At 41.4% G+C, this 18,253-nt stretch overlaps 1 protein-coding gene across 2 annotated transcripts in view; it reads right to left on the bottom strand.

Moving 5' to 3' along the window:
• Positions 1-18,253, bottom strand: part of CTNNA2 (catenin alpha 2) — a 747,858-nt gene that overhangs the window by 533,420 nt on the left and 196,185 nt on the right. For both annotated transcript variants that reach the window (XM_054029838.1, XM_054029839.1), the window contains exons 5-6: positions 8,228-8,347; positions 5,010-5,276 (exon numbers count right to left, since the gene is read on the bottom strand). In XM_054029838.1, the coding sequence (XP_053885813.1) occupies positions 5,010-5,276; positions 8,228-8,347 (387 nt within the window). The remainder of the gene's footprint in view (positions 1-5,009; positions 5,277-8,227; positions 8,348-18,253) is intronic.

The following is an 18,253-nucleotide window of genomic DNA, read 5'->3' as shown; positions in this document are numbered from 1 at the left end:
CAAGAAAGACAGATGATTCTTGCTGGAGATTCAATACTCTGAAGAATTGAATGACCATTCTGCAACGGACATGCGGACAGCAGAACAGAGTGCTGCCTTCCTGGAGCCAAGACACAAGAATCACTCTAAGATTGGACAGGCTTCTGAAGTCTAGAGGCAAGGATCCATTGGGGATGGTTCATATCAGTGCTAATGATAGTATGTTTCAGGATCTCCTGCAGAAAACAGAAGACCTCAGGGAATTCAGAAGCATGCTGAAGAAGAATGTCCAAGCCATCCTCTCTGAGATCCTTCCTGTCCCACAAGCAAGGGAAGACAGAAGACAAAAGATTCCAGAAGTGAATTGCTGCCTAGGTAAGTGGTGTAGTGGGGAGAGCTTTGGTTTTGTGGAACTTTGGTCCATCTATGGGGATAGAGTAGAAGGGGAACCAATCTCCCTGGGCATAGGCTGGCTAGAGTAATAAGGAGGGAGTTAAACTAACAGCAAAAGGGAAGGGTCAAAAGAGTGAAGATATAAACACTGAGTTAGCACAAAATATAGATGTTGAGAACAAAATTAATCAAGTAAACAAAGGAATGAAGATAAGAAATTCTTGAATTGCCTATACAGTAATGCTAGGAACCTGGGTAACAAACAAGAGGAATTCGAATTGCTCATATATGAGTATCATTTTGATCTAGTTGGTATTATTGACACCTGGTGGGATGATTAGCACAATTGGAATGCTAAAATCAATTATTATAACATATTTAGGAAGGATCAAGTGGACAAAATGGGAGGGGGAGTGCTTTTGCTAGCTGACCTTGCACCAGCATCCACCTGCACCTGCCCAAGCCAGCTCACAGCCGCGATGAGTTGCCCGATGACCTCCTGACAGTGCTGCACAACATTTTGATTAAAACACTAGAATAAGAAAATTTACATGGCACACACTATTTGGATTCAAAACTAGTTAACTGAAAGGTCTCAAAATGTAACTGTAAACTGGGAATCATCAAGTGGGTCTTTTTCCAGCGGGGTCTAGCAGGGAGCTGTTCTTGGCCCTACGCTATTTAACATCATCATCAGTGCCCTGGAAGGCAAAAAAATCATCACTGATACAGTTTGTAGATGACACAAAATTTGGGGGAATGGTAAATAGTAAACAAGATAGATCACTGATTCAGAGAGATCTAGATTGCTTGGTGAACTGGGCTCAAGCAAACTATGCATTTTAATACGGCGAAGGGTAAATGTATACATCTAGGAGCAAAGAATGTAGGCCATACTTACAGGATGGGGGACTATGTTCTGGGAAGTGGTAAGTCTAAAGAAGATTTGGAGGTAATGGTGGATGATATCCCAGTGAGACATGGTGGCCAAAAGAGCTAATGCAATCCTGGGATGCATAAACAGGAGTAGAGAAGTTATTTTATCTCCATATGGTTCACTGGTGGAGCTGCTACTAGAATACTGTGTCCAGTTCTGCTGTCCACAATTCAAAAAGGTTGTTGATAAATTGGAGAGGATTCAGAGAAGAACCACAAGAATGATTAAAGGATTAGAAAACATGCCTTATAGTGGTAGACTCAAGGAGGTCAATCTATTCAGAGTAACAAAGAGAAAGTTAAGGGTGACTTGATTAGAGTCTATATGTACCTACATGGGGAACAAATATTTAATAATAGGCTCTTTGATCTAGCAGAGGAAAGTATAACATGATCCAATAGGTGGAAGCTGAAGTTAAATAAATTCAGATGTGTCAGGGACCAGACAGACCAGCTAGGAACAACTGCTGTCCTGCTCCCAGATTAAGTGCGCTGCTAGGCAACCAATGAGCCCAGCTGCATTGCCTTAGAGCAGAGGTTCTCAAATTGTGGTCCGTGGACCACCAGTGGTCTGCGAGCTCCATTCATGTGGACCGCGGATAGTTCCCTCTAAGGTGCATGCCTGGGCGGCCGCACACGAGAGAATGAAGGGCCACCCAGCTAATTAGTGGAGCCGCACAGGCATGGATCTATTAATTAGGTGCCTGGACCCTGGAGAAGACGCACATGTAAGGTGAGGTGGTGGCCTTGGGGGGAATAGGGAGTAGGTGGGAGGGGCAGTGAGGTGAGAAGAGGGGGTGGGGGAAATTTGGGACATGCAGGGCTGCGGTGGCCAGAGAAAGAGGCGACTTTCCCCAGCCCCAGGGCTGTGGCCGCCGGCGAGAAACAGCCCTCCTTCCCAGCTCCAGGGCTGCTGCAGTGGGGGAGAGAAGGCGCATCCATTGCATTAGAAAGGGAAGACTACTGATATTAAAATATGAGTTTTGTGCTTTTATTTGTAGAACTAAAAAACGTTTATTATTATTAAGGTTTTTTTTTTTATTATTATAGTGCTTTTATCCAAAGCGCTTTACAATAGTTAGCTAACGGTACAAACAACATTTGGAAAGATCATGAAGTGGTCCGCCAAGACCCTCAGCAATTTTCAAGTGGTCCATGGAAAAAAAAGTTTGAGAATCACTGCCTTAGGCCTCTTAGACAGCCACAGCTCCTGACTGACTGCTGGTTTAGCTGGGCTGCTTAAAAGCCTGGCCCCCACAGCAGTTCATAGGCTGCTCAATGCATACTAGACTCACAGCAGAGCTTGCCCTTGTTCCAGTTCTTCCTCCTACTTATTCGAGTTCCCTGCTCCTGCTTGTCTCAGCCTGCGTCCAGTGTATGCTCCTGCCCGGCTCCCCAGTAGCTTCAGTGTTTTGGTTTCGAACCCTGGGTTTGCCTCTGCTGGCTTATGACTCCAGTTGACCCTTCTGTTCCGGCGTTTGGCTTCTGCCCCTCTGGTACTGACAGATCAGCTTGTTTCCTGTACTCCACTCACCCTGGACCCAGCTCTAACTCGTAGGTTGAACTCTTGCCTTCACCACTAGGCATGACTGCCCATGGCCTGGTCGGTGACAGACTGGAAATAAGGTGTGATTTTTTTAAGGGTGAGAGTAATTAATGATTGGAACAATTTACCAAGGGTCATGGTGGATTCTTCATTACAACAATTTTTAAATCCAGATGAGCTGTTTTTCTAAACAATATGTTCTCAGAATTTATTCTGGAGAAGTTTTCTGGCCTGTGTTATACAGGAGGTCAGAATAGATGAACACAATGGTCCCTTCTGGTCTTAGAATCTATATTTAGAATTCAATACAATCTTGATATATTGCAGAATTGGTATGACATCAACAGGATGAAACTCAGTAAAGACAAGTGCAAAATACTGCATTCATGAAGAAAAAATGACAAGTACAAAATGGGGAAGGCATTGCTGAAAAGGATCTGGGGGTTACTAGCTAGGCAGTGCTGAAAAGGATCTGGGGGTTACATGGGACCATGAACTGAATATGAACCCCCTGCTCTAAAGTGCTAGTAACCCCTTCCAGCTTGGTGTCATTCACAAATTTAATAACCACACTTTTCACTCCATTATATGACATTAATTAAAATACTAAATAGCATTGGACCCAGGAACACATCCCTGTGGGACCCCACTAGATAGGTACTCCCAGTTTGACTGCAAACTATTGAAAACTACTCTCTGAGGATAGGTTTTCAACTAGTTGTGCATCACCTTACAGTAATTTCATCTAGACCACATTTCCTTAGTTTGCTTATGAGAACATCATGTGGGACTTGTTTTTGTTTTAATGGAGATATCCTATCTCCTAGAACTGGAAGGGATCTTGAAAGGTCATTGAGTCCAGCCCCCTGCCTTCACTAGCAGGACCAAGTACTGATTTTGCCCCAGATCCCTAAATGGCCCCCTCAAGGATTGAACTCACAATCCTGGGTTTAGCAGGCCAATGCTAGAACCACTGAGCTATCCCTCCCCCTTTTGACTGCATCAAAAGCCTTAATAAAATCAAGATATACCACATGTATTGCTTCTCTCCTATCCACTAGGCCAGGAAACCTGTCAAAGAAGGAAATTAGGTTGGTTTGGTATGATTTGTTCTTGATAAATCCACATTGGCTATTATTTATTGCCCTATTACCCTCTAGGTGCTTACAAATTAAATTGTTTAATAATTTGTTCCAGTATATTTGCAGATATCAAAGTTAGGCCAACTGGTCTATAATTCCCCAGGTCCTCTTTGTTCCTCTTTTTAAAGATAAGTACTATGTTTTCCCTTCTCCGGTCCTCTCTGATATCACCCATCCTCCATGAGTTCATGAAGATAATCACTAATGGTTCCAAGACTGCTTCAGCTAGTTCCCTAAAGACCACAGGGTGAATTCTGTCAGGCCCTGCCAACGAAATTATGCATCTAGAGCTCTTCCAAAAATGCCTTCTCAATGGCATTCCACAAAAATGGGATGGGGGAAACTTAGAACTAAGAAGTCATTGACAAGGTTTTAACCGTGGGCCTTGCCACCACCTGAATCTTGAAGGAAGTGGAACCCTGTCTGCACAAAAACTAGCAGCAGCGGTCTTCGCTGAAAATATCCCTGTAGGTTTTTACTGGACGTGAGGGGCAAGAATCTAATGAACAACCAGTTGGGCATAGCTCCTTCAACATTTCAGAGAAGAAAATGTATTTCTATCTTCCTGCACTGATAGAACAACCATTTACCTGTGACAACAACCAAATCATCCTAAATCACAGCTTATCTTTTTCAGCAAAGTAGATAAAGATACTCTTAAAACTCAACTCTTTAACAGAATGAAGGCAGCCAGATTAATTAGATTACCAACCAACTTGAACAGTTTAGCTGGATAAAATTTTGCTGATGCTAAGGCAGAAGAAGAGAGACTTCTTTGCCTCTCTCTCAGTCACAGCAGAAGAACGCAAACAATGACTTGGAAGTTCTAGCGTTCACTGAAAGCAAGGGCTATTTCTCATTAAAATGTAATGACCACTTGCCTCTTGCTTGCTGCAGCCTACCAAAATAAAATTGTGTACAAAGCAAGCATATACTCTTCAAATTCTGTTTGACAAAAGGTACGTGGCATTTCCTGAAAGGTGTGTCATGTAGCGCACACATTTAATACTTACATCAAATTCATTTAGTGCCGCAGCAAGTTCTCCAATACCAGTGTGCCCCTTGTTCTCATCGGTTGGTGAGGTGGCCTGTGCAGCATTAGAGATACCAGCTATTGCTTCTTGTACTTGTTTGAAGACATAATCTCTGTTGGCCCTAGTAGCTGCTACATCAGGGTGACGGAGAAACGCTTGAGATGCCGTGTAGAGCATAGTAGCATTCTTCTTCAGAGCACCTCGAGCAGCAGCCATTTCATCCCTACAGTGAGGATCTTTCAGTTCCTGTACAAAAACATACATACACTGTACAGTTATATAATGAAGCTTTAGCATTAGAGTTAGGGTGACTAGACAGCAAATGTAAAAAATCAGGACGGGGGTGGGGGAATAATAGGAGCTTATATAAGAATAAGTCCCAAAAATCAGGACTGTCCCTATAAAATCAGGATATCCGCTCATCCTAATTAGAATATGCTACACCCACAGTTACAATGTTTATTCATATATACTCGTAAGTAGGGCCCTGTGGTCCTGATTCTGCAGCAATGGAATCCATCATAGAATTTACCAGTTATGTCACAACAAAATGTTCTTCCTGCCCTAGAAAACCTGTTTTTTGTTTTGATTTCTTTTGTTTTGTTTTTCTTCTGTTATAACAGGTCGGCCACATGGAAAAATGGAGGAAAATAAGAGGAAAAAGCTAACGATCTGAAAATGAAGGAAAACTTCTGGGCAAAACATCTAAAAGAACAGCAGCAAGACACACAAAAAAGATAGCACGGAATGCTAGTGAACCTCAGGGGAAGAAGAAAAAGAAAGAGAGGGTGGCAACTACATGGAAATATGAATATTCTTAAACACCAGGGAAATTATTTAAAATATTTTTAAAAAATAACTGACGTCGAGAAAATATACAAAATATGTATGAACTAGAAACATGCGTGATGTCAAAAGAAGAAGGAAAGAATCATATCCAGGGTGGAGAAAGAAACACACACAAGGCAATATTCCTGAAAGGTGGCCTTCTCTGCAGTGTGTGTGGAAGTATATTGTTTCTAAATTGTGTTGCACATTAAAAATTCTCTGTAAATTGTTTATTGAAATAATACACTGTAGAGATATTATATAATCTGTTCTTTTTTACTCTATTAGAAGGTGTGGAGACTGACTGGAAGCAGCATTGGCTGGGAGGAGGCCTAGCTATGAACAGCCTAGTGAATGCACGTGTATTCTCCTTCCTTTATTTCCCATCTCTAGAGGAAAATCTACTTTAAAGATCTGTAACAGGGCAAACCTGCTCTCATTGATTGGGCTGCTTAGGTGAAAGCTATATGCTGAGTGGAGGGGAATGCATAACAGTGAGACCCTATGACGTCTGCCCCTATAAGGACCCAAGGTTGCAGTAATCATCAGCTTTGTGTAGGCTCTAAAAGGGAAAAGTCTGACCTTCTGCACAGACATGTGATTTTGGATGCTGAATCATTTTTGTCACATTCATGTCTTCTATTTTTTATTTCTTTGTTAATACAAAAAATCAGATTATCTTTTTAATCATCTGAAAACTAGCGATGTTGTTTGTGAGCATTCATAATAAATTCCTGTTCCTTCTGAAATGGAAAGACTCCTGTTACATTAGACTACCAGAAAGCTCTATCCATATGAACAACTTTTTTTTGTTTAAAAAAAAAAAAAAGGCAAAATTTTTCAAATAAATGGTTTCTAATGTTAGGCACCTAAATATGTGGGATAATTTTCAGGAGACTAAGATCCTACCAACTCCCTTTGATTTCCATTAGTAGTGTGGAGTGTTTTGAAAATTAGAGCACTTATGTGATAAATGAAGGGAGGGGGGATAGCTCCCTTTTATGGACACCCAGCCAGCCAGTAGCTATAAAATCCCTCTTAGTAACTGTTCTCTAATCGCTCTACCTGTAAAGGGTTAAAAAGTCTCACTGCTATGCATAGGTTAAAGGAAGTGAATGGGCACCTGGCCAAAAGAGCCAGTGGGAAGGCTAGAACTTTTTAAAATTGAAAAATGATTCCCCCTTTGTCTGTCTGTGGTTGTTCTCCCAGAGAGAGGGGACAGGGCAGAGCTATGCTGTAAGAAGCTTGGGCCAGATATGAAAAATCATCAGTATCATACCTAGAAACTACTCATTTAAAACCCCAGATATGTAAGTAGATCAGGAAATGTCTAAGAAGATGAGATTAGGTTTATTCCTTTTATTTCTTTATGGCTTGTGGATTCCTCTGTGCTAACTCCAGGTACTCTTGTTTTGCTTGTAACCTTTATGATGGACCTCAAGAAAGCTATTTTGGGGGCTTAATCCTTGTAGTTATTTCTTCTAAAATCTAGCAATAGCCTGAGTTCCCCGATGTATTTTCTTTCTGTTTTTATTAAATAAAATTTACCTGTTTTAAAAGCAGAATTGGATTTTTGTGTCCTAAGAGGTTTGTGCACATGTTGTTTAATTAGCTAGTGGCAACAGCTGACTTCCTTTGTTTTTCTTTCTTAGCTCTTCCCTGGGGGGGGGGGGGGGATAAAAGGGCTTGAGGGTACCCCACAGAAAGGAATTCCCAAAGGTGCCTTCCTGGGCTCTCAAAGGGGTTCTGCACTTGGGTGGTGGTAGCATCTACCAATCCAAGGTCAGAGAAAAGCTGTAACCTTGGGAGTTTAATACAAGTCTGGAGTGGTCAGTATTAATCTTTAGAATCCTTGCGGGCCCCCACCTTCTGCACTTGAAGTGCCAGAGTGGGGAATTAGCCCTAACAACATATTTAGGTGCCTAAATATGAATTTAGAAGCCTAATTTTAGACCATTTTTGAAAATCTGTCAGAACATTTTTGTAAAGAAAATATTATCTTTATAAATAATACTTCATGTAGACCACCACACAATGATCAGATAGTGACCTCCAGTCTCTACTGACCTGGACTGGATTAAGTCACCACTAGATAACGTAATTTCCTTGGTCATTTACTCTCTTAATCTTTAAGCCATTCTTAATTGAAGCATTGTTTTTCAAGATTTTCCTTTAAAAAAAAAAAACACTTCTAAAGAAAGGCAACTGTGAATTGGAAAATGAATAGGCTTAAGATATAGGTAATGATATAATAATTATTGACAGATCTGATGATGCAAAGCAGAAACAACATTTCTTTGAACACGATAAAAACCCAGGTTATTTTATACGACTGAATTTTCACACCCACTGCTTTACAATTTACCCACCTGTTGTCTTCTAGCAGCCACATAGTTAAGTTTCACCATCTCTTTCCCAAATTCTTTAAAACGATTTGCTAGGTCTTGCTCATTTGTTGCGTTCTTCACAGCTTCCAGTGCTTCTTCTACCTAAAATTTAATAGATGACATTTATTAGAGTTTTAATCCGGCTCTGTCACTTTTCCCACCTTGACCAAGTCACTAACCATTCTATGCCCCAGTTTCTCATAGGCAAATTTGACTCTCAGTTACACCAATGTACAGTAACTCTGGAGTAATTCAACTGACCTCAGTTTGGTTTAATAAAGCTAATACAAAAACTTTCTCTTAATGTTGTTCTGAATTACTTTTCCTTCTTTGCATGCCACTATAATACATACTTCATATAACAGTCATTAGTTTAGGCACTGTCTTAGTTAGATATACTTCCTAGATTAAACATGTTTAATATCTGTGTCATTTTTTTTATTGGCCAGGCTTGCCAAGGACCTACATTCAACTGTATGTAATTTCTCTGTTCTCTGTCTGGATGTCGGTCTGTCTGTAACGCAATAACTGATGAATACCATACCCAATCCATTACAAAATTTCAGTGGATATTCTAGGCATCAATTGCCCAAACTCTATTGATTTGGGGGAAAATTGGAAAACCAAAAGGAGAAAAATGGGGGACCACAAGGATCCCGTGTCATCTGATTAGCAAAGTAACAGCTACAATCAGCTCTGCAATTGTCTATAGAGCAAACAACTGGATGATGGTACCATTAATGCCAAACAAGAAAACAATACCCATATCCAAGCTCTGCCTATCCTCCCCATGGAGTTTAATAAGCTGACACCCTGAAGGACTTCTCTCCCAGACTGAAAGAAAACTAATAACTACTGTGGGAGCAAGGCGAGGGAGACCTGGGGGAATAGCACCCATCTCCTGGCATGGGAGGAAAATTGGGGACTCAGGAAAGGGGGAGGGGGAAGTCTGGCAAAGCAGAAATTGGAGGAGCCTGGCATGGGGGAAGTGGGAAATGGAGGCACACATGGAGTCCCAGCAGAGACAAAAGGGTGGGAATGAAGGACCCTGGAATGATGCAAAGAGGACATTGCACATGCAACTACTGGTGGGGGGCAGATTGAGAGAATCAGATATGGAGGAAAGGGGCACACAGAACCCCTGGCAAGAGCAAACTGGGGGGAGTTGCAGGAGTCCCTGCAATAGAGAGGGATAGGAGGGTGGCACCCAAGGAACTTGTGGGGTGGAATGGAGGGATGTAAGGAGCCCGTGACATGTGAAATAAGTCTAGTCAACAGAAGTTATTAAGTTTCAGAGTAACAGCCGTGTTAGTCTGTATCCGCAAAAAGAAGAACAGGAGTACTTGTGGCACCTTAGAGACTAACAAATTTGTTAACAAACAAACAAGTACTCCTGTTCTTCTTTTTGCAGAAGTTATTAAGTGTGTGACCCTCCAATTATAAACAGAGAGAACAATTTCTTAACTGTGTATGTGTAGTATAGGCTTTAAATGAAAACTAAGGGTATGTCTCCTGTAGCATTTTTGTCAGTAAAACTTACATCACTCACGGGTGTGAAAAAACACCCCCCTGAGAGACAAAAGTTACACCTACAGAAGCGTCGGTGTGGACAGTGCTATGTCACTGGGCATAGCTACCACCACTTGTTTAGTTATGTTGGCACAGAGCAGCTACACGGGAAATCTTATAGCGGCGCATCTGCATTAGTACAACTGTGCCACTGTAAGGTCTCTAGTCTAGACGTGGCCTGAGGCTAATTACAGCATATGGGAACAAATCAAAAGCAAAGAAAATTAAACTTACTGTTGAAACTAAATGTATAGAGTACCCTGTGTCACATAGCTAACATAGCATCTTTTTAAATGTGGTTAAAACAGGAGGCCCAACGTGGAAAAGTAACTGTGGCATAAGAACTAGTTTGGGGCTTCATTTTCTATTTTTTCCTCCTGTTCTCAAATGTGTTGCATTTACTCTTACATAAAGAGCAGAATTTAATAGAAAAAACACATTCTCCATAGTGATTCAAATTTGTTCAGCAAAAGGGGTGAAGATACGAAGCTCCTAGATGTATTACTAAGTGCCCGCCTAGTACAGCTATCCCAAACTTACCAGCCCCAGCATAAAAGCTGCTTACCATCATGATTATAATCAAAAGATTTAAAATGCTTTATTCATCCTGGAAATAAAATTACCCGTCCTGTGAGCAAGTGGGCAGTGAAATTTTGTGAACTTTTTCTGTCATTTGAGAGATGAGTGAAATTCCCAGCAGATGGGTTTAATCAGTGAACGTAGATCTATCCTGATCTGTCTCAAGTTGAATTAATGAAATACTTAACTGGAACAATAGGTGTTGTCAATCTGGACATGCCGTTAACAGCAGACACATGAACCTTCCTTTTTCAGAGGAAGGGTTATTTAATTCCAATAGGGACTTGTTCCTAATAAAGGATTTAGAGCTCTATCTTGGTCTCTGCAAAGTCTCTGGGACCTCATCAACGTCAATAACAAGAGCAGGCATCTAATTAATTTAGGCAGGGTTTAAAATATACAGGGTCTGCTTCACTGCTAACTTGTACCTTGTGTTATTTTTACCTTGCAAAGTGAATGCAAAAGGTTAGCACCAGTCCGAGTGGATAATATTCATTCTGTCACGTTTTGCACCCACAAAGGCTGTACAACGTGCAAGGCCACGGAGAATCAGGCTCACGGAGTCCTGCAGAGAAATCCTTTGGCTGGCAATTTAAATGCACAGCTGTTTCCTGGAGGTGTTACGCCACATCTAATTGTTATAAGCTGCACTTTGCTTTTGTGGTCGAATCAATCTGAGCCTGTATCATCTCATTTCTTACCCATAAACTGAACAACGATGTTCAAATCCTAACTGCCATGACAGCTCCCAAAATTAGTATGAAAACTATATTGTATGGTCTAATTTGTTCCTGCTATTTATCTACCACCACTTGAAATACGAACCCTCAAGCTTTCGAGCCATGCAGGTATGTCTACACAGCAAAGAAAGATCCGCGGCTGGCCTATGCCAACCAACTCGGGCTTGCAGGGCTTGGCTGCGGGGCTGTTTCATTGTGGTGTAGACTTCTGGGCTTGGGCTGGAGCCCAAGCCCTGGGACTCTCCCTCCCTACAATGAAAACAGCCTCAGAGCCCGAGACCCGCGAGCCTGAGTCAGCTGGCATGGGCCAGCCACAGATTTTTCTTTGCTGAGTAGATATACCCACAGAGTTCTTCTTCAGGTCTGGGAAAGGAACTCCCAGAGCCACAGCAAAATGCAAAGTGGAACAGATTGTTTGGCATAAGTAGTTAGCACATATTGTAAGGGGCCATTTAAGGTAGAGTGGCCCATTAGCACCTGTGCAGTCATATTTCAGAGTAACCACCTGATCAGCATCCTATACAGCAAACAGGGAAAGATTAAGAATGAGCTCTCAGAACTGGATACTCTCATAAGAAACCAACCTTCCACACAAACTTCCTCATGGATAGACTTTACAAAAACTAGACAAGCCATTTACAAGACAAACTTTGCCTCTCTACAAAGGAAAAAGGACACTAAACTATCTAAACTGCTACATGCCACAAGCAGCCACAACAGTAGTTCCCTTAACCCACCCAGCAATATTGTTAATCTTTCCAGCTATACTCTTAGCCCAGCAGAAGAGTCTGTCCTATCTCGGGGCCTCTCCTTTTGTCCCTCCAGACCCATGAATATGATACAGTTCTGCGGTGACCTAGAATCCTACTTTCGACGTCTCCGACTCAAAGAATATTTCCAACATACCTCTGAACAGCATACTAACCCACAGAATCCTCCCTACCAGCACTACAAAAAAAAGGATTCTGCATGGACTCCTCCGGACGGTCGAAACAACAGACTGGATTTCTACATAGATTGCTTCCGTCGACGTGCAAAGGCTGAAATTGTGGAAAAGCAACATCACTTGCCACATAACCTCAGCCATGCTGAACACAACGCCATCTACAGCCTCAGAAACAACCCTGACATCATAATCAAAAAGGCTGACAAAGGAGGTGCTGTCGTCATCATGAATAAATTGGAATATGACCAGGAGGCTGCTAGACAGCTCTCTAACACCACATTCTACAGGCCATTATCCTCTGATCCCACTGAGGATTACCTAAAGAAACTACACCATCTGCTAAAAAAACTCCCTGACAAAGCACAGGAACAAATCCGTACAGACACATGCCTAGAACCCCGACCAGGGGTATTCTATTTGCTACCCAAGATCCATAAACCTGGATATCCTGGACGCCCCATCATCTCAGGCATTGGCACCCTAACATCAGGCTTGTCTGGTTATGTAGACTCTGTCCTAAGACCCTACGCTACCAGCACTCCCAGCTATCTTCGAGACACCACTGACTTCCTGAGGAAACTACAATCCATCGGTGATCTTCCAGAAAACACCATCCTGGCCACTATGGACGTAGAAGCCCTCTACACCAATATTCCACACAAAGATGGACTACAAGCTATCAGGAACAGTATCCCTGATAATGTCACAGCTAACCTGGTGGCTGAACTTTGTGATTTTGTCCTCACCCACAACTATTTCACATTTGGGGACAATATATACCTTCAAGTCAGCGGCACTGCTATGGGTACCCGCATGGCCCCACAATATGCCAACATTTTTATGGCTGACTTAGAACAACGCTTCCTTAGCTCTCGTCCCCTAACGCCCCTACTCTACTTGCGCTACGTTGATGACATCTTCATCATCTGGACCCATGGAAAAGAAGCCCTTGAGGAATTTCACCATGATTTCAATAATTTCCATCCCACCATCAACCTCAGCCTAGATCAATCCACACAAGCGGTCCATTTCCTGGACACTACTGTGCTAATAAGCGATGGTCACATCAATACCACCCTATACCGGAAACCTACTGACCGCTACACTTACCTACATGCCTCCAGCTTCCATCCAGGACACACCACACGATCCATTGTCTACAGCCAAGCTCTAAGATATAACCGCATTTGCTCCAATCCCTCGGATAGAGACAAGCACCTACAAGATCTCTATCAAGCATTCTTAAAACTACAATACCCACCTGCTGAAGTGAAAAAACAGATTGACAGAGCCAGACGAGTACCCAGAAGTCACCTCCTACAAGACAGGCCCAACAAAGAAAATAACAGAACACCACTAGCTGTCACCTTCAGCCCCCAACTAAAACCTCTCCAGCGCATCATCAGAGATCTACAACCTATCCTGAAAGATGATCCTTTACTCTCACAGATCTTGGGAGACAGACCTGTCCTCGCTTACAGACAACCCCCCAACCTAAAGCAAATACTCACCAGCAACCACACATCACTGAACAAAACCACTAACCCAGGAACCTATCCTTGTAACAAACCCCGATGCCAACTCTGTCCACATATCTATTCAAGTGACATCATCATAGGACCTAATCACATCAGCCATACCATCAGGGGCTCGTTCACCTGCACATCTACCAATGTGATCTATGCCATCATGTGCCAGCAATGCCCCTCTGCCATGTACATTGGCCAAACCGGACAGTCTCTACGCAAAAGAATTAATGGACACAAATCTGACATCAGGAATCAAAATACTCAAAAACCAGTGGGAGAACACTTTAACCTGTCTGGTCATTCAGTGACAGACCTGCGGGTGGCTATATTACAACAGAAAAACTTCAAAAACAGACTCCAAAGAGAGACTACAGAGCTACAATTGATATGCAAACTAGACACAATCAACTCCGGTTTGAATAAGGACTGGGAATGGCTGAGCCATTACAAATGTTGACTATCTCCCCTTGTAAGTACTCTCACACTTCTTATCACACTGTCTGTACTCGGCTAGCTTGATTATCACTTCAAAAGTTTTTTTTTTTTTTTTTTTTTTTTTTTTTAATTAATTGGCCTCTCAGAGTTGGTAAGACAACTCCCACCTGTTTATGCTCTCTGTATGTGTGTATATATATCTCCTCATTATATGTTCCATTCTATATGCATCCGAAGAAGTGGGCTGTAGTCCACGAAAGCTTATGCTCTAATAAATTTGTTAGTCTCTAAGGTGCCACAAGTACTCCTGTTCTTCTTTGTGCAGTCATAGGAGAAAAAGATGAGGTTACTGGGTTACAGATTGTTGTAACAAACCATAAATCCAGTGTCTCTGTTCAGTCCATGATTTTTGATGTCTAGCAGAGCAATGAATTTAAGCTCCCAGGTTTGTCTTTTGAAAGTGTTGTGGAGGTTTCCTTTGAGGATGAGGATTGATAGGTCAGATATAGAGTGATCGCTTTATGAAAAGTCTTCTGCCGCGGGGGATATGGTCTTTTTTATCTTTAATCGTTTTCCTTTTGTGAGTTAACTTCAGAGCATAGTGATTGTTTGGTTTCACTCACATAATTGTTATTGTGCCATTTATTGCACTGGGTGAGGTATAGTACATGTTGCAATAGGCAGATGTAGGATACATGCATCTTGAAAGGTGTGCTGGGGGGGAGGGGGGTTGCTTATTGTAGTAGTGGAGATATAGCTGCAAGTTTTGCATCTATTGTTTTGGCAGGGTCGGGTGCTGCTTTGAGTTGGGGTGCCCTGGTCTGTGGAAATGGTCCCTTACAATATGTGCTAACCACTTACTTATGCTAAACAATCTGTTCCACTTGGCATGTTGCTGTGATGCTGGGGATTCATTTCCCAGACCTGAAGAAGAGCTCTGTGTGGCTCAAAAGCTTGTCTCTCTCACCAACAAAGTTAGTCCAATAAAAAAGATATTACCTCACCCAACTTGTCTCTCTAATACCCTCTGACTGACACGGCTGCAACTACACTGCCTACATTTTTATCATGACAGCAGGGTCGTCCGTAGCCATTTTGGTGCCCTACACAGAACCCCATCCCCCACATGGAGGGTGCTGGCTCCAGGCCTCCACGTGGGGGTGGGGGTGAGGGGGCTGGTGCTGATGAGAGACCAGATAAATATTTAAAATTAATCCCAAGCAGTAGTAATTTTTAAATCAATGGGTATTCTTCACATTTATAATCAGGCAACTTATTTAGGTGCCTAAATAAGTCCGAGCACATATTTTTGAAAATCTTTATTAAAAAAACAAAGTAGATTTAGAAAGCACATAATAGGTCATTAACCACTAGTGTGACTTTATTATAATTCATTAATATTAATTATCATACATTTCAGGTGAAATATTCAATATTTAACAATGTTTTATTTCTATTTTCAGAAGAATAATAGCTACAGTAACGTAACACAGAGCCAGTTTGCCCCCACAGGGTGGAACCCTACCTAGGAAGTGATGTTTCCTTGGATCACTCCATCAGGATGGGTGGGAGATTGCCCCCAATGTAATGAGCAGAGGGTCTGGTTCATAGAACCTGTGCCATTCTGTTTCCCACTCTGTCTCCCTGGCGTTTGCCAAGGTCTCCCCTTGCCTACTGTAATCCTGTTCTGTTAAAGGGGAGAGCAGATGCACCTCTGTTTGCCAGGGGAACATGAAAATGTGAATATAACACTGCTCCACACCCCACTTGCTGGCCCTCTCTCCACATGAAGTTCCCCAGATCCGTACAAACTCCTTTTGGGTGCGTGGATGGTGTCTGACATTTACCAAGTAAGATCTAGGCATAGGTTTGGGTTGGAGTGCGGAGTTACAATTCAATTCAACTCAGCAATTATTACTAGACCAATATCAGAACTAGGTTACAAGCAGCTGGTAGATAAATTGTTATAATTCCAAATACTTGAGTTATTTCTGCATCACCTCATCAGACATTTCTCCCTTCCAACAAAGCCACTATTGCACCACTTTTATTGGGAACTATAAGAAACCATACATTTGATCTCCGCTGCCTACTTTGCGTAGCTATTTAAGATCCTTTGGGATGAAAGGGCCTACATGTATTCTTTCTACAATACCTTGAGTTATGTAAGTTGGACCTTTGTTATAGCTCAATGACTGATATTTTTATTTATTTTATTTTATTGAAACATGGTTATGGCCAGAAAAGTTACTATACAAAACATCTTCCTACGCAACAAATCTTCTCATTGTCTCAAGTAGCCCAGGATTTTGCAATGCTGAAAGCACCTTGGTTTATCTGTTAATTAGCCTAATTTGTATGGCCCAAGAGACAGGTCACTATATCACTGTTCAATATATACCAAACATCAAGGATACAAAGTAAAGTAGGGATGTAAAGCTGAGAATCCCAGCATCACAGAGAGTGAGTGAGTGTGAGTGTGTGTGTGTCAGTTATTTGTAGAGATCATAGAATATCAGGGTTGCAAGGAACCTCAGGAGGTCATCTAGTCCAACCCCCTGCTCAAAGCAGGACCAATTCCCATCTAAATCATCCCAGCCAGGGCTTTGTCAAGCCTGACCTTAAAAACCTCTAAGGAAGGAGATTCCACCACCTCCCTAGGTAACCCATTCCAGTGCTTCACCACCCTCCTAGTGAAAAAGTTTTTCCTAATATCCAACTTAAACCTCCCCCACTGCAACTTGAGACCATTACTCCTCGTTCTGTCATCTGGTACCACTGAGAACAGTCTAGATCCATCCCCTTTGGAACCCCCTTTCAGGTAGTTGAAAACAGCTATCAAATCCCCCCTCATTCTTCTTCACAAGATATTGGACCTTCAATTATCTTCACAGGATATTGGACCTTAAATTAACATCATTTTGAATACCATCTCACCTTTTCCCACCCATTTTTGACCTTAGCTCAGAGTTTATTCTACTGAAACTGCTCAGGCTAAAACCAATGTCTTTAAAGCCTGATAAAAACATGGTGCAATTTAAGTGGGTGAGTAGGAAGGGGAAGTCATGGGATGTACAAGAGAATAATGAGAAGGACTTGATTTTAAACCCAAGTGTGGTATTCAATTTACTTATGAGAAAGGAATTGATTTCCCTTTCCCAGAAATGTCGGCAGGCCTAGTTCCATCTGACATGGCAAACAGTTCCAGTTTCCACATTCAGTAAGACCTACAATGGCCCAATGAAGTAAAGTGGAGAAAACAAATGATTTATAAAATCAAAAAGATAATGAAGGCCAATTACAATTAACTTTACGGTGCTACTTTTTACTCCAACTAGTATTTAAGAGTCAATATACCTCAGGGAAAGATAGTTAGATTTTACTTGTGCTCATATATTATCAGCAGAACTAAGTAAGTTCAGAATGAAAAAATATGTAGGATTGACAATGACATGCAAGTCACAAATAATGCAGTATGACTTTCAAGGCTCCGGTTGAGTTTGTAGGGGTAGAAGCGAAATTTTAAAATGAGAAAATTGTATATGGAAGCTATTGAAAGTCTTTGAATATGGATTCCTAAACTGATATTTTCCACAAAAAGTCACATTTGAGAATATCCTCATTCTTCAAATAAACATGTGAGAGTGTTTAAATGAATATGCATATAGTTTTACAATTAAACAGTGTGTAATTAATATATATATACACATTTTAATATTAATGCTAGCAGTAAATGATATAATCTGATAAAGTGATTAACAATCTTTCTGAAGAGCATCTACATACATTTACAAATTGATTAAAATGCACTTCTCTCCATAAAGACTGAAGTGCAACTCACTGCCTTGACGTGATTTCAATTAAAACTGATTATAGTACATTTTACGGTACCTCTTGGATAAATCACCTCTTATAACTCTGACAATGCGAAGTGATTTTAATGAATTAATTTTCAGAGTACCTGAAGTTAAAATATTACATGCTTTAAATCAGTCTTTGTACATTAGTTGAAAGTTAATATTAATGCTGTTCCATGTGTGAGAACTACCATCATCAATCTTTGGCCTTTTAATGCCAAAAAGTGGCCTAAAGCTACTTTGGTCTCAACAATAATATAAAATAATAATAAGGTGCAAATATTTGCATTGCCCCCTCTCTCTTGGAAAGTAAAAGTAACGGGTGTTCTTTTAAAGCTGTAAAAATAATGCAA

Source organism: Malaclemys terrapin, chromosome 5, assembly GCF_027887155.1.
Source record: "Malaclemys terrapin pileata isolate rMalTer1 chromosome 5, rMalTer1.hap1, whole genome shotgun sequence".
In the NCBI taxonomy this organism is placed as follows: Eukaryota; Metazoa; Chordata; order Testudines; family Emydidae; genus Malaclemys; species Malaclemys terrapin.
This window is presented reverse-complemented; position numbering and strand designations above follow the sequence as displayed.